General features: G+C 30.1%; 1 protein-coding gene across 7 annotated transcripts; it reads left to right on the top strand.

The window, feature by feature from the left end:
• Window positions 1-506: 506 nt before the first annotated feature.
• LOC122514712 (multiple C2 and transmembrane domain-containing protein) lies at window positions 507-22,689 on the top strand. Of its 7 annotated transcripts, none has more exons than XM_043631700.1 (14): window positions 507-1,030; window positions 7,370-7,655; window positions 12,923-13,342; window positions 13,464-13,748; window positions 13,827-13,969; window positions 14,414-14,605; window positions 17,595-17,743; window positions 17,946-18,351; window positions 19,046-19,188; window positions 19,287-19,646; window positions 19,788-19,917; window positions 20,657-20,836; window positions 20,929-21,254; window positions 21,507-22,689. In XM_043631700.1, the coding sequence occupies exons 2-14, from the start codon at window positions 7,598-7,600 to the stop codon at window positions 21,613-21,615; spliced, it is 2,901 nt and encodes a 966-aa protein (XP_043487635.1). In that variant the 5' UTR covers window positions 507-1,030; window positions 7,370-7,597; the 3' UTR covers window positions 21,616-22,689. The 7 variants fall into 7 exon arrangements, with proteins under 7 accessions (XP_043487635.1, XP_043487636.1, XP_043487632.1 ...); XM_043631701.1 differs by having other exon boundaries at window positions 7,269-7,655; window positions 20,705-20,836; XM_043631697.1 differs by having other exon boundaries at window positions 7,269-7,655.
• The last annotated feature ends 2,219 nt before the right edge of the window (window positions 22,690-24,908 follow it).

Raw genomic sequence — 24,908 nt, 5'->3', positions numbered from 1 at the left:
AAGTCATTTAGAAACAAAACTTTCGTATGCATGCAATCATACGAACTATGTTGTTTATTCTTTGACATGAGTAAGGAAGAACCGCAAAGGGTGATCAATTTTATTTTGCGATTTCACATATATATATTTAGTTTTGTTCGTTCATTAGAAACGATTATGGTTGTAGTAGTAAAGAAATAGTAATAGTAGTGGTAAGACTACTAGAGTTCAGTAGTAGTAATAGTAGTAGGAAGTGTTAGTAACGAGTCACGGTAGGAGATGCATACTATGTGTATATATGTGTATGTATTTGTATGTATTTGTATGTATTTGTATGTATATGCATGTGAAGTAATGTTTGCACGTCGATGCTTTCATTCGCCGTCGTTCGGTCGATAGAGCCTTCTCTCTCTCTCTCTCTCTCTTGCTGGGGTTTACTCGACAGTGTTCGTTCCTTCTCGGATTGTTTCGGTACGTAAGAGCACTGTGCTTTGGAGTGGGAGAAACGATTGCGAGAGGGTGGTGGTTGCGTGGTTCACCACTTTGCGATCAGTCGTCTCTCGAACGTCGGAGCGGTAATACAGTGCCCGAAGTTTTTCCGCACGCGGATCTCGCGTTTTTTCTCTTTCTCTCCCTTTTTTTCACTTCGCACACCCTTCCTTATTAATTGTTTTTTTTTTCCTTTAATCTTTATTACACGTAATAGTATTTATTTTTGTCCCGGTCAAATTTGTTATCATTTGTTTTCCGCTTGGAACTTTATCGAACTCATTTTTCTCTTTCTTTCTCTTTTTTTCTCTCTCTCTTTCTCCTCTCTCTCTCTCTCTTCTTCTTCTTCTTTTTACCTCTCATCTTTAAGCTGGACATCAAAAGGGGTACACATCGCGAGTTACAAAAACCGGTGTTAAATAGTTCGATGACGTTGTCACGCCATTTGGTCGGTCTTTGAACATCGATTGTCAGTAAAATCGGAAAAAAGTGCATAAGGTAGAAGAGTGCAAAAGGAAAAGTGCATCGAGGGAAAGATCGAGGACTAGGGCTAATTACGAGGGTACATAAATCTCTGCGAAGGAAACGACATTTGTTTCGTCGAGTTCAACGATACTTATATTCTTTCCCTTTTTTTTGTTTTATTTTTATTTGGTTTTTTTTCTTTTTTTTAATTGATAGAAAATAGTAGGGGCGTTTAGCATACATATTTGATATCCTCTAGGCAAAACTTTAGCTTTTCTTTTTCATCTCCAAAATTAAATACAACGAAAATGATCTCTTTCGTTGTAAACTTGTCGAAGTAACCAAGAAGAATTTTTCTTTACATTTGTAATATCCGGAAATCTCGAGAAAAATCTCGTTTATCGTTCAGCGTGGGTACAACATAATATGGCTGTTTAAAATATTTGGAAAAATGCCATGAAAAAGCGACTCACTCTGCGTCTAGACTTACCCCATTCAACAAGCATTAATACTAAACCTACCACGCGTGATCGCGTTCTATAATTTCAAAAAGAATACGATGAAAATGCATGTTACGTATCGTACATTATTCTTTTCTAAATAAAGGAAAATATATTATTCGCAATACAATTGATTAAAATCTCTTATTTCGTATTAAGATAAATGTATTTTTTAAAGCGATCATTTGACCAATCACAGTAAGAAAATAGGCATAGATAAAGTGTTGGTAGGTTTAGTGTTAAATTATTATCGTACTAAAAATTACATTTTTCATATAAATACACATAAATCGTGATTTATTAAATATCCTATATGAAAATATTTGCGACTTTTGCAAACTAAAATAAAGTGTTGGTAGGTTTAGTGTTAAATTATAATCGTACCAAAAATCACACTTTTTCAAATACACATAAATCGTGATTTATTGAATACCCTATATGAAAATATTTGCGACTTTTGCAAACTAAAATAATATTTTATAATATATCGAATGTCAAACGAATGTCGAATTTATCACAAACATATTATTATTTATTTTTAACGTTTAATTTCTTTTTTTCTTTTCACCATTAATTGCAGGCCGAAGGCCAATGATAAGTGACCGCAAAAATATATGTGGTACGATAAACTAAGCAAACTGTTTATTTCTTTCATATTGACTATTTATCCGGAATAATAGATAATATTGACCGAAAGAATTATCCAATTTTTCTATACAGTAGAAAGTAGTAGTAGTAGTGTGTAGGTGTGTGAGATACAAAAAAATGTGACTTCACTGAGAGAATCTTGATATGGTTTAGGGGAATCGTTTACGTTGATCGATAGGGTAGATATATTACAAGTTTAACTGATGGGGTTAATTTAATTCCTCCCTTAATCGTTAAATAAACAAACCTCGGTATTTCTCATATTCCTGTTGACATTTGATCGTGATTAATTAAAAACTAGGTTCATTATGTAAAAAGAAAAACTAGAATATGACGCAGTATATATATATACAATGTATTATTACATTGTATATTGATATGTGCGTTAATCATTTGTTTGCATTTCAGTAATTAAAATGAAAACTTTTCCTTCAGGAAATCGAGCTTGCAGAGGGTAGATTATAGAACGGATGCGGGCGTCATGTCATACTAGTATTGATAGCAACTAGGTCGTACATTTGTTTCTGAATTTAGCCTTGATTGTTACCTTCTTTCATCATTCTTCTTGCCAAAAATATAGCAACAGTTGTTTATTTCGAATAATAAATTTGACGATTTTATCATACAATTGCAATTGATTCGTACATTCGATTCGATTCGTCGAGATTACTTTTTTTTTTTTCATATTTATCCACACGTGGTGAATATATTTTCCACTCGACTTTTATATTTTCTTCTTGGAAATTATTCGAACGATTACAATCTTTAGAATAATAAATGTTACAGTCGATAATAATTATGTATGTATGTATGTGTATATATATATATGTGTTTGTAAGGGCATAAAATAGCAGCTTTTAAAGTCAATAAGTGAGACGTGACTTACGAGATATTTTTTTTTTTTTTTATGTTATTTTATTCTAGGCTTTTTTTTGTTAAGTGATCGATAAAACGATTGACGTATTTAATTCGCGAACGGAACAATGGCAAAGTTCCCTTGGCGTGTCCATTGTGTGTGGCTGAACAAATTACTTCGGTAGGATGGTAATTAATTAATTGAAGATTGTGCAAATAGTATAGTAATTTTTAATTATTCTATCGAAACTTCATACGATATTAAATATAAATTATATTTCAAACAAATCTCGATGATATATGAAAATTCATCCAATTTTTCTTTCATATATATTTGTTCTAACTCTTGCAAGAATACTTGTTATATGTGTTTAACACAATACTTTATTTTATCGTATAAGTATTACACGTAATTATCTATTAGAACTGACTATCGTGATCGTAATAGATCTTTTTTAACTAGGTGTATAACTCGTTAATTAGTAAGAACATTTAGTCTTTAGCCCATGAAATAAGTTTAAATATATACAGTTAGTTGATAAATAAAATTCAACATTTATTTCTCCATTGATATTAAATTTGATTTCATTACAGAAACATTTCTGGTTCTATTGAATTTTAATTATCGTTTATCGTATATTTACCAATAGAAGATAAACAAATATAATCTAAATTTGAGAAATAGAATTATATTTATATATTAAAAAATATATTTATCGTGTAATTTATTATTGAAATTATTAAAATAACTTAATCTTCTGGTATCATTGTAGGAATTTTATATTTATGTCAATAACGTATTAATTAGAATTCAATTAAAATCCTGTTCTCACAATTCATAATAGTTTTATATTTGAAAAAATAAATTTGGCTTAGAATTGTCCATATCTAAATTTAGATTTAACTTCATAGAGAGATCTTCAGCGCGAGTAGGTAATAGATTTAACACAAAAGGTTAAAGAGACTGGTCTTTTTAATAGTTTCACTTGTTAGTGCAAATTGTAGATTAAATAACTAAAATACGAGTGAATGTTAAAAAAGAATTGACACGAGAGAATTTAATGAAAACGATACGAATTAAATGGAAATATAAATAATAATAACTCCGTGAAAAGCCATTTATGTGGCTTGATTCTTTTACATAGAACCTTTTAAAGACGAGTACTGTAACGAATACAGAAACGAGAGAAAGAAAAAGGAAAGAGATAACGAGTTTTATTGAAAAGATATATAATCGACTTAACCAAGAGTACAAGGCTCAGCAAAAGCTGATATTTCTGTAACTTGTTATATGAAAAACCGTGATTATATTCGTTTGTGACGTCAAACCTTCATCAAATCCATTCCAATTTCAACTTAATCGCAGTAATTTCGATCAAGCTTTATTGTGTGTTGAAAACTTTCAATTATTTTAAGTTATTTTAAGTTAAATACAAGTAGTCACGTATACATTTAAATAGAGTTACTATAAATGTGATTAATAATTAGATGATTATTTGACACAAAAATTACATTCAAATAGTAAAATATTTTTTTATATTTTAATATAATAAATTAATTAATTAATTTTAAATTTTAAATATTTGTTTATATTTTAAATTTGATTTTCGTGTGATTATTAATTTTGAAATATTAACGAATCATTTTTATTCGTATGTAATTCATTTACAGAGATACGTTATAAACAAATAGTGAATAATTAATATAACAAATAATTTATTTCGTATATAAAATTTATGACCTTTTTGTAACATAAAACATTTACTACTGAGAATCCTCAGATTCGTATTCTTCGAGTTAAATAAGTAAGTACTTCTTCGAATAGTCTACTTACTCTTTTAACATGCAGCAACTGTAGTCTTTTAATTAATTAGTTTCATGCCAATTATAAACTTTCTATTCTTTGTATCTCAATCTTCAAATTTAACATCGTTAGATTTTTCAAGTTATTTTCTTTTGGGAGTAATGAAATCATAGAATGTCGGAAATTTCAATCTCTACCGCAAACATATTACTGCAACACGTGTTATAATAACCTCAGGAATAATACCTACGTGTACGAATTTACTAATTCGACGGTTTGAAGATAATAATGGTGCATCAAAACAAACGATCAACTCGTCGAATATGTTTTACAATTTAAAGTTTTAATATTTTCATTTTGGTTCGTTTATATTACAGTCGATAACAGATTAAGTCTCATTTTGTTGATAACATTTTTGATTATATATTAAAATAACATAAATTTAATGTAGTCATATCCTCTTCAAATTTAAAATTCGAACATTTCGAACATTTCTAGTTATGGAAACAATAAAGTGATCTACTTTACGACAGCTAGTTTATAATACAGTTATCTGTATTAAACTACGAACATTTTTTATAACTTTTCATCTAATTTCATTCTTTCTATCTTTATATCACTCTTGTTAGAAGATTTCGTCGATATTATATCTCGCGTGGAAACTCGTTAGAAAGTGGGCCACCGTATTCCGTACGAAAATTACAGTTTTCAATGTATCAACTAGAACCTTTCAAGATACGGGGATTTATGAAACTAAAAGCATTCTAATTCGACTAATTAAAGAACGTTAATATTTGAACTACCTTTTACGATTCGCATAGATATGAAGAGTAAATGTGATACTTATGATTATTACTAAATATAAATTTTATAATAATTTTTTATAATAATAATAATATTTTTTTTATAATAATTTTTATATAAATAAATCATCGATTTTATTTTTACTTTGAATAAATTTCGTTGAAATAAATATATATATTTAAATAAAATTAAATTTTATAAAATTAAAATATATTTAAATATAAAATAAAATTAAAATATATATATATTTTATAATAAATATTTTAAATATTTTATATATATAAAATTATATTAATATTTATAATAAATATTTTAAAATATATATATATTAATTGTCGTAATATTTTTAAACTTTAATTTGGATTTCGATCTTTTGGATTTTTTTTTTTAAATAAATAAAATAATTATACATTACACATGAAATTAATTATACATAAATAAAATAATTATACACTTTTTTCGTAGTAATTTTCTTCTCATTATTTTCATATTTTTGTGTGTGTTCATCTATTTAATCAAGTAGAGTAACGTTTAGGAAGAGTATGAATATTGTTAGTTTAATAAAGAATGATATCCATTACGTGAATAGATTTTAATTATTCGATAGGAGTATATACGAGTTCGGTAAAAGGGATGAAAAGGAAAAGCATCGTTTTCAACGATTAATTCAACGCGTATCAGCAAATTCACGCAACAAGTCCTACGTTAATTAATTTTTACTCTAGTTTTTTTCAATTTGTCGCGCCGTTGGCGACCGATCGTGGGATTCGAAGACACTTTTAATCAAAAGTATACACAAAAAATATATTTTCCAATGGAATATATTATGTAATAATGTATATATGTGTAAAAAAAGGTTGGAATATCAAAACTTAGTTAACCAAATGATGAACAAGCGTATTCAATCAAATTGAATTTCAAAAAATATTCAACTCTTTTAAAGTTTAACACAGAAAATTGCAAATTAATATTAAAACATTTATCAAATCCTTGAAACTATGTTGATTATTGATAAAATGAAAAAGTTTTAATTTAAACTAATCTTATTTAATATTTAATTAACTTGGTTGTCATTAATTGCATAGCGTAATTTCTATTTATTTGATTAATATTTTTATTAATTGATGGTAAGTAAATTGTAAATTAAACGATTAGTGTGTCCATGAATATTATATTTACAATAAATAATTAAGCGTTATTTTTTCATTATTTTTCTTTACCGACAGTATGCTATATTTAATATTTTATTATAATTATCGACAAATGATTTAAATTAATAAATATTTTGATTAAAACATTTACAGATTTTTTTCTGTATTAATCGATATAATACTTTTGATTTATTTTAAATATCGACGAAAAGAAGTACAAATTCTAACCCAGTATAAATACCAACCTAATTTAATTAAATTGAAAATAAAATACTATAAATAACGAATACCATTTAAATAGAGTTATAGACAAAAATAATTGTTGATAATTACACAAGATAATGTGTTTAAAAATTGTTGACAGAGTGCAGATATAATTGTTATAGATTTTATTAAAAAAAAAAAGAAAAAAACAAAAAAAATGGAAATGTGAAAATAAATGTAAAAAAATTGATGGAATAATAATTGGAAAATGATTTAGTAGAAAACGTGTTTTCGAGTACGTGTGATCGGTACGCGATCGAAGCGTGTTCCAAAAATAGTAGCCCTTTGTTTATATTCCTTCGGGTGCAGCTTTAACTAAAAATGAAGAAAAAGAACGTTAGGCGAAGGAAGAGAAGGAGGTACGAAGGGTTGGGAATGGTGGCTTATCGACGAAGCGTTAAATTCTACAGAATCGATGATGCTCTCGGGGGCGCGTCGACAACTTGGATCAACGCTAAATTCTTCTTAACGTGAACTCGCGGCTAAGATCGATGATCCTTAGGCGGATTATTGATATATTATTGGTGACGCAACATGTTATCGGAATCTGCAGTTCAAAAATTACATTTCAAGAAGAGGCTGAAAATCACCGATTTACCTGATATATCGAAGATTAATAAGCGCTCTCGGATGATAAAATGAGCAAGAGCGTGGAATTGCTTGCTGAATCGGAGGACAGTGAACAAATACCAGTCGGTGAGTAAGTAACCAAGTTCGTTGGATCTTACGATCGAACCCTCGTTCGCTTATTTTTTTTTTTTTTCTTTTTAAGAGGACATTTTGGTCAAAACTTTTCGACAAATTGATGCTATTAATATAATAATATTATATATTTAATTTATATATATATAAAAAAATATATACCTATGTATATAGTAAGTATTATTATAATTAGAAAAAATGTAAAAATATTTATATATAATGTAAAAAAATATATAATATTAAATTTGTATATTTAATAAATACAGTTTCGATTATTATACGTAAAAGATTCATTGTAATAATAATATATATAATAATGTTAATATTTAATTGATGTTGTAGGGATCTATCGGTGCAAGTAGTAACACTCAATATTTAATAAAAGGACAAATTTTATATGCATTTTTATAATATTATATCAGTTTGTTTACGATGGAAAAATATATTACGTGTAATTAATACGATTTATTTTATTTTTTGTTTTTTTTTTTACTTCAGACCATATACGACCAATCATATACGCAGTAAGAATATTTGAATTTTATTTTTAAACCTGTCAAAAAGAAACTGAAATAGTCACTTAAAGCGAGACACTAGGAACGTTTTAGAGACGTCACACGTTGAAGCCACTTTTTTTCTTATAAACAATTGGTTTTTCTTTCTTTTTATATCAGATAAAAGTGTAATGATAAGGTATATAAATAATTCCAACTATAACTTATGGTTTTTATCGAAAACAATGACCAGAATGACCTCTTTTTAATGTAATACATTCGAAACAAGTAAATATATTATAAATATTACATTTTTTAATAAATTATATATCATTAATGGGAGTTTCAATGATTTTTTTAATGTGTTTCATTTTATTGGTAATAAATAAACCTTATATTGACTTTAATTATTGTAAGGTTTATAAAATTTAGAAATATTTAAAAATAAACGAGTTAGGAAATATCCAGGCTATAATAAACTCGTGAATCATTTGAAAATCAGTTCAATAACAGTGGAAACTTTTAACCAAATAACAATTTACATTGAGTTACGTACAATACGTCTACATGATTAAGAATATATTGAAGCAGGCTATATAAAAATCTTTTTGATAGATTAATAATAATCGAACCGTGATCATTCTCACCAATCATACTAATTCTTAGCGAATAGAAGTTTATGCTCGAGACGGAAAAATATATCTTGGCGAAAAGCCAACTATTATCGTACGATTTCAATATAGAAATGCATCAATGCATTTCTTCCTTGTTATTAGAAAATATGAGAAATCGTTTGACGACGTATATTTTAATAATATTAAAAATTTTATTTATTTAACAAAATATATATATACCTATATATAATAAATATTATATAAAATTATGAATATTATATTATAATTAGAAAAAATATAAAAATATTTATATACAATGTACAAAAAAATATATAATATTAAATTTTTATATTTAATAAATACAGTTCTCTATTCTCTATAACATAAGATTCATTGTAACAGTATATAACTTTATAAAACACAGTATATATATAAATTAAACATTTTTTGCATATATTTAATATTATACAAATGAATATTCTACATACAAATTTATTTTAAAGTTATACAATTTGAATAAATATAATTTATCTCAATTGTATACACAACTCAATGTAACAGTATACAATTTTATACAACACTATACCACTCTGCTACACAAGTAACCAACTCTAATCCTTTTTTACTTTTTAAAATCCTTTATATGCATATTCCTATGTTTACATTAATGTTAATATTTTCACTGACCCCCCACTAAATACACATTTATCGTATATCACTCTTACCTTGACATACTTATATATAACAAATTCAATTACTTATTTCATACAACGAATTAGAAAAAGTAATATTACAAAACGATTAATTTATTTAACAATTGCATTACTTAATACGTAATAAAAATGATCGCATAAATAATATCTCAAAATAATCGATTTACTTTAATATTTCTTATTTAAATTTAAACTCATCTCTTATCTTGTAACTTGGTTATTACGTTTCGTTTCAAACTAAATATTTGAGTCGATATTTTGTGACTATTTCAAAGAAGGTTAATTCCTAAAATGGAACACACGAGAAGGTCCCTGCACAATTGTGTCAGTTTTTTAACGACGTGCTTACGAATTTACGCTTCACGTTGAAGTTTTATTTCTGAACTTGGAACTGTGCTCAGAATCATCGTACACACACATATAATATATATATATATATATAGATTCTCGTTTTTATTTTTATTGGATCAGCATGTCTACAGTATTGAACGGCAATGCAATATTAGAGGCACCTTATCTTATATGATCTTGAAAGAAAGGTCAAAGGTAGCAGCTCTAAGATTAAGCTTCGAAGATCAAAAGTAGTAGTAGTAGAAATAATTTATACCGTTATGGGAAAAGAGTCATTGAATTTTTTCGATAGAACGAATGAATGTCTCTGTGTAAATTCACGTTTCTTTTGGTTTCTATGTAAGCTAGTTCTTCACCCCCCCTGCCCCCCACTATCACTTTTTCTTATTCTTTCATCATTTTTCAATTTAAGACTCAGACAAGAAATATCTTTGAAAAATCACATATTTAAGCATATGTGTATGTGTTGTATATTTGAAATTTGTAATATTTTTAAATCATGTTAATATTTTTGATAACGCTAAGAAGCTTAGTAGCATTTTATTTTGATATAAAAAATGTTATTCCTTTCATCGGATAACGGGGAAAGTTTTAGGATTTATCAAATATTATATTACCTACGAAACTTTTATCTTAGAAAATAAATCCTTTGTTTTCCTATTCCGATTCCTGGAAAAGTATTTACTTAATCCTAATCCGATCTTACTCCTCCATTTTCTTTATTTTATAGAAAATTATTTGATTAACAAATTACAATTAATATAGTTAATAATATTAATATAACAATTATATAGGATATATCAAAATATTGTATCCCATTGTAAGTTTCAAGTTAGAAATCAAGTTTGTTTATATAAAATATTATAAAAATTGTAAAATTAATAATAATAATAATAATAGTTAATTCTCTAATATATTCGAAGATTAATATATTTATTAATTTTCACTTTACATTAAAATTCTTTTTTTCTAGATAGGAGAAAATAATTTCAGTTATAGAGAAATTAACTCCTTATTTCACAGAAATTCTTTTACGTGGACAGAGCTGTTCGAAAATAGTTTAAAGGCAAGTCGTTCGACTCCTTGTTGTTCTCGAATTTTTCACTGCTAGCTTTTTGCTGCTGGCTTTTTTATCCGTTGCTAGAATCAAACGCGTTTATTTATTCGATTCGATCGTGCCTGTTGTAAAATGTGTTACGTGTTACCGAAAGCACAAAAAGAAAAAGCAAAAAAGAAAGAAAAACTTGCATTATTCTGAGTTTCATTACATTAACCACGAGTATATTTTTTTAATTCGTCAAAACGTGTTTTCCTTCCATTTATCGCGAATTATCGAGCTTGTTAAAGCGATGAAAAATTCTACTACTACCGAGTAATCCTTTGAAAAAGCTCTCCTCATTTCCGATATTACGTCTTCCGTGTTGCCAGTGTTGATGATGGCATGCAAGATTAATGAGAGCCACATTTTTTTTTACCTACAAACATCTACGAGAGAAAGAAAGGTGATTTGTAGAATATATTAAAAGTTGATCTAATCTCTTTTTTAAAAGATAACATTTTAATTCTATAATAGGCACGACGAAGTCTTTCGTAATTTCGTGTCATATAAATAAAAGGAAAGGAAGAACACACACAGACATAATAATCAAATAATCATGATATTCGAGTTGACAGGTGTGTTAGAAGAAAATGGAATACACGTGGTGTTGTTAGGGTAGTATGTTTCTTTTTAATTACGAAATGATGTTTCTGTTTTATCGACAATTCAAAATGGCGGTGTTAATAAGACGAACATTCATTTTTTTTTGTTCATTCGACTTATTTCCAAAGCGACCCCTATGCATTTACGATTAGTTAATTAAAAAATAAAAATAACCGACTAAAAGTTACAATTTGTATTGTGACATTATTAATTTGCATTTTTTTATATAGAAAGAACAAATAGAACAAATAATTATAGATAAAAAAACACAAACCAGTCTTGTGATCTCCTGTTTCGAGATATATCGAGAAAAATTAATACGATTTCTTTATAATTGATTTGATTTGATTTGATTTGTCTATAAGTTAGGGGGGAACAAAAATTTGGCTGTTCTATGGAATTAGAATTCTAGCGAAAAGGGCTTAATTTTTTCACAATAGGCACGACCGACGTAGTTCACGTTAATGGCTGATACTATTTCAAATATTCTTGCAGAATTTTCATACTTCCCTTTGTGTATTAGTAACACGTTATGAATTTTTTGAAAAAGTATTAAAAATATCGTCATTTTGAAATTAGAAAATTGGTTTCGGATTAAAACTATTCGTGGACTATTATGGCATGTATAATAATTCAATTTTTAATATAAAATTCTCTCAAGTCATCCTTGTGTTCAAAACTATTTACACTGTAGAACTGATATGTGCTTGCTTACGCGCATGTGCACATACACATACACACACACAAACACATACACATACATGTCCATACATATGAATATGCATGCGTTGAAATACATTGCATATAGAAAATATTGAAATTAAATATACACCAATTAAAGTAATCTTTCCTTCGTCATTAATCTTTGTTGATTGTTTCCTCCCTCCCCCTCCCCAACACGAAATAAAAACAAATTCATTGTTATGTCTGACATTAGATTAGATTTTCCCCCGTAGATTTAGAATATATTTCCAATGTATATTCCATTTTTCTAAACAATTTCTAAATGAATAAAAATAATCGTTATCTTAAAATCCGAATAAACTGCTTTTTGTATCATTGTTGCACAAGTAATTTGATTTTTAGAATATAAATTGTCCGATCGATTTATCCAATAATCGTTTAGATGCTAGACACCGAACACGAAGAATACACACACACCATACACGTACAAACATACACGCACATATAAAAAAAAAATACAATACACATTTAAATATAATAAACATGAGAGAAAAAAGGAGAATTTTGATTTTAACATGAAACACCAGGAACTCTCCCCTCCCCCTTCTGCGATCGTGGCTAAAAATGAAAAGAAAAAGAAAAGTAAAAGAAACGAAAAGGGGAAAACTAAAGAGAAAAATATGCTTGTGGATCGCATGTTCAGATAACACTACAGAAGAAAGATCCAGACTGAATTTGAACGGGAGCAGGCAGCTCTCGAAAAGCGCCACGGAGCTCCGGGACAACGAAATCGAGAAACTCTCGCCGTCGAGGCGTGGCGAGGTCGGTGGTGAGTCCGGGGTGATACATCACCACCGGCATCATCGGCACGCAACGTCGGTGGCACAACGCACCCATACCTTCTTTGCAACATTGAAGAGCCGCTGGGCTCGTAGCCGTAGCAAAGAAAGAAAAAAATCCAAGGATGGTGGCGGTGGAGTCCCACCGACCCAAGAGGCAACGACAACAACATCATACAAAACTCCTGGAATCGAATCCGATTACGCTGCTGATTATTCTTCCGAACATAGCAGAAGTTCATCTGCCACTCAGAGTCCTGCTAGACATTGTCTCAAACACCCAGGTATATTTTATAATCTAACAAATATATTATACATTATTTTATATTTTTATTGGATATTATATTGAAAATGATATTGAATATATATTACAAGTGGATTATCTATTAATGAAAACAACTTCAGAATCACCATTGACAAGAGCAGGAAGAGATAAAATCTTAACTATGCAAGAGGACAGTCCTGGGAAGTGCAGCGACGCATCTTCGAAGGGATCCTTGAATCGTCAGAGTTTCAAGGATGTTCATATCAGCGAGGATGCACGTGGCTCGTCCATGTCGAATCAGGACGGTGCTTACGTTCAAGATGAAATCATAAGGAGAAGGGAATTAGCGTTGAGACAACACGCTTTCTTTCAACTACGTCTTCACATCAGGAGGGGTGCCAATCTGGTAGCCATGGACAGATGTGGTAAAGGATTCATTTCGAAGGATTATTATTATCATCTTCGGATTAACTAAAGGAATCTGATATAAAATGATATCGTAGGTGCTAGCGATCCGTACGTGAAGATCAAGTCTTCTGGAAGGTTATTGCATAAATCACGAACGGTTCATCGAGATCTAAATCCAGTTTGGGATGAAAGTGTCACTCTACCAATAGAAGATCCTTTTCAACCGCTAACTATCAAGGTAGGTATAATATCATCAATATTTCTTCTTATCTTCGTCAATGAATTCGTGTTTATTAACACTTTACCGACCGCTACAATTTTAACAACATACACACAATCGCTCAGCCGCAGATTCTACTAACAGAATTTAATAAGATTCTAATAACAAATTACTGTTCATCTAATGATAATGACTGTTCATCGCCATAAGCTATCGGTCGACGACAAAAAAGCTGATTAATTAATCGGTAAGGGTCGGCGCCAAAAAAGCCTATTAATAGGCTAGCGGTCGGTAAATTGTTAAGTTAGTTCGTTTGTCATTCGTCTCTTACTCACAATCAATATCAAATAATACATATTTGATTGAACAGAGCAGTTAGAAAATCATAGTATCGATCGTTTGATCTGTGCCTCTCTTGATATTTTTTTGTCGACTAGCAAACGACCTTCGACGTTTCGACAGGTCTTCGATTACGACTGGGGCCTCCAGGATGACTTTATGGGAGCTGCTCAGTTGGACTTGACGCAGTTTGATCTTGGTTATCCGCAAGATGTAACCCTGGAATTAAAAGATCCAGCCAGGCCGAAACAACATTTGGGTGAAATCTACCTCACTGGTACACTTTGGCCGAGAAATCAACAGGAGAAGGAACAGGTATTTCTTTTATTAAATTCTATCATTTCATTCTAAAAGCATAAGCGACATTTTCATCGTTCTCTCTTTTTGAGGTTATACTTCTTTTGGCGCGTTATTTGTTTGAAGTTATTTTTGAGGTTATTGAGGTTATATTCGTTTTGGTATACGCAAAAGAAGTATAACTTCTTACGTGCGTACATAAGTACACACACCAGTTTTTTTTTTTATAAAGAAAAAGATCAGAACGTATGAAGCAAACTGTGTTTCGATGTGTTAGATTCTGCATATTAAAACAATCAAACAAATTTCTATAAACATCCCAGTCCCAGTTGACTTTGTTTTCGAGTTCTAAAGCGAGTTTCTTCTTTAATAAACTCTTATCTTTTTTACTTTCACAAAAGGTGTGAACACAAAGAGATGTTTTACTCATTGGCTGTCTCACCTCTAGGTATTGTTCTTTTATTTCTTCGGGTATTGTTTGGATTTACAGAAAAAAGGCTTGTTCAATTTTCTTTTCGAACTATTTTAATTGTTTCAATTAAATTATGATATTATTTATATTCCCTTTTTGTTAATATATATTTTACTTTATGATATAAATAATTTGAATTAACAAACAAAACAAAATAAATATGATAAAATGAATTGGTAGAAAATTTGTAAACGTATTTTTAATACATAAAAATTATTGATACGTCGTACGTAACGCATATTATTTTCAAATTTAGCGCTATTTCGCGGCAAGTCAACGAAGTTATTTAACACGGACGATGGCAAACTCGGTTATCAGAGACATGTTTATTGTTCTACTACGTAAGTTTCCTGATACGTCATACATGGAGAGGGAAACGAGGGACAGACGGCTCGTGGTCGCCGCTAGCTTCAGGGATTAAGTTAAACGCGTTTTAACGTTTCAGTCGAAACGCAAACGTTTCACGAGAAAGTTTTTACTCGGCTTGTGTGTCACTTACTTTTTTCTTTTTAAAGTTCACACACCTCGCATCAGTCATGCGGGTTTTAAAATTGCAAATGTCGATTTTTTACTAAAAAGAAAACAAAAAAAAAAATAAGACCACGTTAAAATATCGAACAAACAGGTGTATTCTCACGATTATGGATAAAATTGTGTGTGCGATGATACAACTATTTTCGAACAATTGTAAATATTAATTTTTTTAATTAGAATAACGAATAATACGAGTTTATTAAATGATTTATTAAATGATTCGATTACGTCTTACGTTTGAATTATTTTCATGAGTCATATATATTTTAAATACAGCATGGTTTACTTTTATTAACGTAACTCTGGTTGTCGTCCTTCTCTTTCATTGTCATCAAACACACGCACACACATATATCTTGAGAATATAATTTTTCTTGAATATTTTATAAAAGAATTACGAAACAAGTTGTTCAGTTTCAATTTTATACAGTTCACAAAATGGACAGGTATGAAATGACCAGTGATTTGGTATCTATGAATCATCGTTTTAATGTTCGTTATATCTATCAGTTCAAATAAAAAAGTTTTTACTTACATAAGTACATATATATATATATACCTATGTGTAAGTCATTTATCTGTATATTTACGGAATAGAATTTTTTTGTTTGTGATAAGAAAATATTTGAATTTGTTATTTTGGACTGGATACTATTATATTCGATGAACAAAATTACGTTCAGAGAAAATAGAAATGTCTTTGATCAGGAAGATGATAAAATAAATAAAAGAAAAATCGTGTTTTTAAATGATTAAAAAATAAATCAGATCGATTGATAAAGTAAACAAAGAATCGGGTATATAAATATATACGAATGTTTTTTTTGATATCTCATTTAAACCATATAATCTTTTTTTTCGATCAAATTATCTGGAAACGAAAAGAAAAAAATTTACTTTCGTTCCTGGAAACATCTGTGATCGGATAAAGAATCAAACGTTTATTTTCGTATAAAAAAAAAGAGAAAAAAAGAAAAAAGGGAAAATATATAAACATGAACGATTCGAAGAAGAATGTTAATCCTTCGAAAGAAATATCAGCATCGAATGAGAAAGAAAAATCAGTTGAAAATTCGGAAACCGATTCGACAAGGATGGCTCATTGTCTACCGTTGAACAATGATTCACAAAATAAAAGTAACTTCGATCAAAACGAACAATGTGAAATGAAAGCTCCTTTAATGGGAACCTCGAAGAATGATCCTAATCTCAAGGTTAAGAATGAGGAAGTATCATCAACCGTGGTAGATCCACCGATGGTGGTAGGTTCATCGTCTTCGATTAAAAAAACAACCATTGTACAGGATAAAAAAGTGGAAAGACAAAAAGAAAGGAGTACAATAGGTGCATTGAAAAATTCGATTGATAAAAAATTAGAGTCGGTTGAAAGGAAGCTGGAGGATCGCGTCGAAAAAATGTTGGAGGATAATATCGAAAAGCATCCTTGGTTGATACCCATCGAGAATTGGATCATCGATCGATGCAAATCCGACACAAATGATAAATCCCATTCCAAAAAGATTCAAGATACTTGTCCTCCCAAGCAGACAACTTATGAATTTAAATTCGTTGCTGCCGAGGGAGCCAACGAGGAGCCTAAAATCGAAAGTATTTTAAAGGAAAAACCAAAGAGACCAATTCGAAGATTGGCATCGACGAAATTGAAACGATCCTCCATCGATGAGCAAACTATACTTTCACATTTTCAAAATATTGACGAATCAATCCGATCTCACAGTGCCGAGGACGTGTCAGTTATTGGAAATCGATCAACGGATTCTGAAGAAATGTTGACCTTGAAAGAAGTCAAACCGAATAATCCGCTTTTTGATAGATTGGTAGTTAATGTTAAAGAAAAAATGGAAGACATACATAGGGTATCAACGTTATTATTATTTTTTTTTCTTTCCTTCATAATTTTTATTATCATTGTTTGGATGTATGCATAAGTTTAGGTATATGATTTTAGAATATGAATAATATGAAATCCTCAAATTTCAGTACTTTCAAAGGACTAATCGGTTGGCAGACGTGAATAGAAAATTAAAATCGCAAATATGGAGTTCGGTAGTAACGATTGTTCTAGTGGAAGCAAAAAACTTGTTACCGATGGATATCGATGGTTTGTCCGATCCCTACGTTAAATTTCGGTAAATATATAAACACATATATACGGGGAAAGAGTTTTCAAATACATATTGGTCAACTAAATAATCTAAATATATCAAATAAATGACGAATAGGTAGAATTTTGTAAATTCTTTCCCTAAATACGAGATATATTATTTTTACAAAATTTTGTAAAAATTACGAAAATATATGAAATTATGTTTGACCATTTTGTGTGTGCAGCCTTGGTACGGAGAAATACAAATCAAAAGTTGTAAACAAGACTTTAAATCCGGTATGGCTGGAACAATTCGATCTTCATCTTTACGAGGACCCTTATTTAGGACAAGAATTGGAAGTAACAGTTTGGGATCGTGACAGAAGTCATCAGGACGATCTCATGGGTCGAACGGTTATTAATTTGGCAACGTTGGAACGAGAAACTACTCATAGATTATGGCGAGATTTAGAAGATGGTTCGGGAAATATTTTTCTTCTTTTAACTATAAGCGGAACTACAGCGAGCGAGACTATAAGTGATTTAGCTGCGCACGAAGAAACGCCTAGAGAGAGGTCGAATTTAATACAAAGATATTCTTTAACAAACACGTTGCAAAGGCCTCGCGATGTTGGTCATCTGACGGTAAAGGTAATTGCAGATAATTGGTATCTTTATTAGTATCATTAGTGTCCTAAGATGTAATTGTATTGGGAATATTTATGCAGATTTTTAAGAAACGCATTAATATTATTATATATTTCGATATACACGTTATATAAATATATATTATATTATTATATAAATATATATTATATTTAAAAATATTCTATATATATATATAAGATGTAATTGTATTGGGAATATTTATGCAGATTTTTAAGAAACGTATTAATATTATTATATATTTTGATATACACGTTATATAAATATATATTATATTATTATATATATATAATATATTTATTTATTAGAAGGAAATTTTCGAGAAAATCAATACTTGACTTTAATAGATTGATTATTGACGTTCCGATAAAAAAAAAAGCAAAAAAAAAATCAAGGACGTTTACTAGAATCAATCATTAAATATAGAATATTACTTATTAAATACGAGTACCTAGGTTGTTTTAATCGATCCTTGTAATTAATAAATAAATAGATTATTCTCTTTGATAAGATTTCGGTGAACACACTCTACTCCTCGTTCTAAATGAGGAAACTAGAAGATCTGCTTTATATTTCCATCGATTTTTTAAATCTATATCATCCATTTGAATCAAGTACCATCGATATTGATCACACTCTCGTGCTGTCTATTATTCGTTTGGTGTTCATTACTTTTCAGATATATCGAGCTCAAGGTCTCGCGGCAGCTGATCTCGGTGGGAAGAGTGACCCTTTTTGCGTCCTGGAATTGGTGAATGCTAGATTGCAAACACAAACTGAATATAAAACATTGGCTCCTAATTGGCAAAAGATTTTCACCTTGTAAGTTGTTCGTTTTTTTTTTTTTTTGCCAATTTCAGATAAAATATTAACTCATTCGAATGATTCATTTCTCTCTTCCTTTCTTTTTTTCTACGTAGTAACGTGAAAGACATTAATTCGGTCCTAGAAGTAACCGTTTACGACGAAGACAGGGATCACAAAGTTGAATTTCTTGGTAAGGTCGCTATTCCATTATTGAGAATTCGTAACGGTGAGAAAAGGTGGTATGCGCTGAAGGATAAAAAGCTGAGAGGTCGGGCTAAGGGTAATTCACCTCAAATTCTCCTCGAAATGACTGTAATTTGGAACGTATTCAGAGCTTGCATCAGAACTCTCAATCCTAAGGAGAAAAAGTATATGGAACCTGAGATCAAATTTAAGAGACAGGTTTTTCTGAGAAACGTACTTAGGCTCAAAGCGATCATCCTATTCTTCATCGAAATGGGAAAGTATATACAGTGAGTGACTTTTCTCGATGTCGTAAAAATCAAATTTCTGATATAAACAAATAAAAATCATTTTAAAAAAATGATCATTAAATCTATACGATATTCTTTGTCTATTTTACATTGGATTTTTTTCTTTCTTCCTACGGTCAGGAGTTGCTGGGAATGGGAAAGTAAACCAAGAAGCATATTTGCCCTGATCATCTTCGTTCTTGGGTGTTATTACTTCGAACCCTACATGATACCAGCATTGGCTTTATTAATTCTCATCAAATATTACCTGGTAAGAATCATTTCTAACAACGATGATGCTTCATGTATATACAACATAAACCCTAAAAAACTCGCTCGATTGCTTAAAACACTTGCTGTGCCGATATATTGCAACTACATTTTATCGAATATCCCTTAAACCAACCTATAACCTCTCTCTACAATTTTCAACAAATCGATAGTGGAAACTGGATTAAATAGATACTTTTGTTATTAACAAAATTAGAGCACTTTATTAATTGGTTTAGAAAAAAGTTATTGCCAAAAGTAGATTGGAATCCTGCATATAATCAATTGCATTGTGCGAATAAAGCAAGATAAAACCATTTATAATCTCTACCAAGCTAGAATATCCTATAAATATATTTTAGAATTCGCCTACATTTTTTTGTTATACCTCTCTATTTGAAATAATAATGCTAATGAAGATTACTTAAGCATGGATGAAAAATAACCTGGAATCTATCCGAGTGGAATACTTTAGCAGCCCACTGTCAACCACTCTGACACCTGTCGATCCACCGGTAATCTTACTACTAGTAGAAATAGTAGTAGTTTACGTCGTTACCTTTATACATACATAGTTACATATATAGAATCTTGATTTATCTCTTTCTCTCTCTCTCTCTTTCTTTCTCTTTCTTTTTCTCTCTTATTCTCTTTTGATATTTTTCTGAGACACGCTTGATAGAAGTAATCTGTCACTTGAATCGCAATGCTGCATGTCGTGTTTCTTTGGTATCGGCCAGCTTAACAAGGAGGATGGGAGTGGATTCAATCAGTGGATTTGCGGACAGGTCGCCGCAGTTACTGGGGCGTCTTTTACCCATCAAACGAGCCCTCACTTTCAAGATACTTCGGAATTGGCATCGGATGATGGACCGGTAACACCAGGTGACGATGACGATGACGAGGACGATAAAGACAAAGTGAGCACAACACTCCGGACAATTGTTATTTTAATCTAATGACGTTCGGTAGATCGAGAAACGACGAATTCACGATGACAAATCATTTGCAGGAGGAAAAGAAGAGTCTGAAGGAACGATTACAAGCAATTCAGGAGGTCACCCAAACTGTTCAGAACTCCATTGGTTACATCGCCAGTCTTTGCGAGAGAATAAAGAATCTTTTCAATTTTACAGTTCCTTATCTCAGCTATTTAGCTATGACCTTGGCCATAATCGGTGCAGCTGTTCTCTATTATATACCAGTCAGATATCTTATACTTGCCTGGGGCGTGAACAAATTTTCCAGAAAAATCTTGAGGCCACATACCGTGCCTAACAACGAGATACTTGATCTAATATCTCGAGTACCTGACGACGAGGAGATACTTAACTACAGGTAAGTTAATATGAGATGCGAGCACCTCCATGCCAAATACTTAAATAGGCATTCGTGAAAGGATTGGACGGTGGGCCCTGGATAGCTCAATGGATAAAGTGCAGTCGCCCGGAAAGCGGAAGTCCGGGTTCGAGTCCCGGTCAGTCAAGTCCAACGGCCTACTTTTTTTCACGAATCCTACATTAATAACTCGTTAACATTAAAGTTTAGATTGTGAACAGCTAAACGACATTTGGTTATTTTACTTCATAGGGAATTAAAACCATTACCTACTGCTGATTGCGAAAGAGGAGGAGTCCCTGGTACTAGCGGTGGGAACACTGCGAAGAGGGAACAACGGAAAAGACACAAAGTGGCGTAACAGAATGGCCCGCGGCCGGAAGTCGCGGGTCCAAGGTCATCCAGTATACTGAAGTCGGTACTCTTACGTAAAAGATTGAAAAATCGAAAAGAAACTACCGATAATCCGGATCAAGTCGTTGACAACGATTAATCGTCGAACGATATGATCAGCTGGATGAAGATCGAAGGGGAAGAAAAATCGTCCTTTTTACCATCTTGATGATTTATTTCACCGACGACTAATACGTGTATCTATCTATCTTTTTTCCCAAAGGTCATCCCAGTGAACTTGCTCGATCGATAACTGGGACACAAACGTAGGGAATGAGATAATGAGATGTATAGATAGATAGATAGATAGATAGATAGTTGGATAGATAGTATCTCAGTGAGATAAAACTGACGTGTAAAACGATCTTACTCACAATGAAAAATATATATCTATCCTTTAGTATTACAAATAGAATACGTTCTTTCATTGGTCGGGAATATATGAGACGAGTTTTGAATTAGACATTATCGTGCTCAAAGCTAAATTCTCTGCTTGATTGTTCGCTATTATTGAATAAAATATTCGCTCCGATATGTTGACGATATTCATATTTTATGAATTACGATCCTTGCGATCATATGAAATCATCCTCGTCGTTTAGATTTGTTATAACTATTTCTTCCTGTTTTTTTTAGATTTTTTCATCTACGAAACAGAATATCTAAGCGTAATTCTTGTTTCTATTTATACAGAAAATCAATCGTTATTGTAATAAAGGAGCTTCCAATTGTAATGAAAACACGAAAGGGGGCATGTTAATTGACGCGATGATTTCTAATCGAGTACAAATCCTTCCCAAGAAATAGTTAAAGTTTTAGTAGGGGATTTTTGATCCATTTTACGTGTCAACTTTTTATCATCATGCGATTTGCGAATGATTTTTACGCGTTGAGCTTTATTGTTGCACACACACACACACCTTCGATTTCACGATTAAATAGAAAATCATTGATATGTATTCCTTTTAACTTGCCGAAAATTTGATCAGATTTGATCGATGATATTTATCAAGAAGAAAAAGAGGAAAGAAAAAATAGAAAAGAAAATAAAAGGATTTGGACGAGCGACCAACAAACACATTATATAACACATATTATATATAATATATTTCTTATCAAGAAAAACATCATTTAAAAAAAACGATAATCTCTCATTGTTGGGAATAATTTGTTAAACAAACAAACATAAATTATAAAGGAAGAAGAAAAATTAAAAGAAAATATATAAAAAACAAAACAAAAAAAGTAACACAGGAAAAGAAAGAAATAATAAAGATTTAGAGAAATAATAAATCGCCTATACATTTTGATATTATCTCTGTGTATTTTTATGATATAAGATTATTCGTATATATTATTATAATAATAATAATAATAATAAGAAGAAGAAGAAGAAGAAGAAGATTTATAAAAATTGATGATGTTTTTCTCTTAAACTTGAAAAATTAGATTATAGAGGATAAAGAAAATTATACGAATGTGTGTAAATCTTGTCTTTATTCGGGCGAGGATCTTATTTCGAACAAAAATTTTCTCAAGAAATATTTGAGAAACTTTTTCCGACGGAATCTCTTTGAAAGTATCTCCTATGGAAAATAGATCGCATTTAAAATAAAAAATGATATCACATGTGCTGATAATTATTACAGAAACCTGACAATGAGTCAACAAAATTGTAACAATTGATTTTTTATGATTCATCTTGTATTACAATTATTAATATTATTCAACAAAATCATAAGATTAATTCTTTTTTTTTTCTTTTAACAATTTTTTATCATAATTATCGGCACATAAATATATAAGAAATTGAATAAAATTTCGCAATTAAAACCAAATAGTAATAACGAATATAATAAATGACATTAATGAACGTTAAGGTTTCCATTATCTCTGGTGAACACGCATCGATCGTTTCGTCCATCGGTGTTATAGATTAGCCATTGAAATTGTTAACGTCTAATGAAAAAGATTAGAATGCGTGAGAGCGAGAGAGAAGGCGAGAAAAAGTTATATAGCTAAATAATAATAATAATAATAATAATAATAATAATAATTATAATTAAAGAAAAGAAATAAAAAGAGAGAGTAAATTAAATTATAAAAAGATATATAAAAATATGTTAAATAGAATGGCCGGAAGAGAAAGAAAATAGAAAACGAGGAATGATATGACAAAAAAAAAAAAGAAATAAGAAAATAGCATCTTATATCGTAATAGTAAATATTCTGCATACAATCTGTACTCGTCATGAAATTTCATTATCACGATTATTGCAGATTATAAAACTGGTGAAATATCTTTAAAATTACATATATTCATGCATACGTTTGATTAATGAATATTCTCACGCACATATACACACATACATAAATACATACATAAATTTACAACGTACACACGTGTTTTCCAATGCATAAGCTCGCTTTTTCGAGTCGAATTATTGGATTGCTCGATATGAAATAATAAATTAAATACAAAATAATATTTACGAAAGAATACAAATCTGCTAATTGAGTTAATTTTGTTGCTTTTTTATTTTCTTTCTTTTGTAAATGAATAACATCAGTATATAATTTATATAATAATATAAATAATAATAATAATATTTTAGGGTAATATTTTTCTTCTATCTTTTCAGTTATTTCTTTTCTTTTTTAATATAGCAACAATTGTTTATGGCACACATGGATCAATGAATTTTTTGTTCGTATAACAAGTTGTTTATAAAACATCGAGCAATTTTGTTTGTTATTTTTACATAGGATCTCGGAAATCTCTTGAACGTTGTACTCGAGAAAGCGAATAAACGCATTGTTGCATTTTCTTGTCTGTAATGTAACGAATTGCACGTATGAATCATATGGAAGTGAAAGATGAAGCACAAAAAGAAGAAGAAGGAAATAAAGATGGAGTAGAATATCGTTAACCCATTTTCTCGGTCTCTTATATTACGCTGATATAATACAGGCGGTACAATCTCTTAACTAAATTTTCTTCTTTCGATCGTCTTGTTCTTCTAATCGCGTGTATTTCAAGAGAACGTCGAGCAGAACGTTTTAGAGAAGTGTGCTTTTTTTATGCATCAAATAATTCCTATTTCTATCTTCTATATTTGTATTCGTATTTTACATTTGTATTTTATATTAACATTTATACACTGTTCGTGAAATCATTTGAAACACACAGAGTGTCTCAGCTGAAGGATTATATATATATATATATATATATACATATATATATATAAAGATCTGTACTCG

Source organism: Polistes fuscatus, unplaced genomic scaffold (genome assembly GCF_010416935.1).
Source record: "Polistes fuscatus isolate 324 unplaced genomic scaffold, CU_Pfus_HIC Scaffold15, whole genome shotgun sequence".
Taxonomy (NCBI): domain Eukaryota; kingdom Metazoa; phylum Arthropoda; class Insecta; order Hymenoptera; family Vespidae; genus Polistes; species Polistes fuscatus.
The sequence above is the reverse complement of the archived record's forward strand: the minus strand, read 5'-3'. Positions and strand labels throughout refer to the sequence as shown.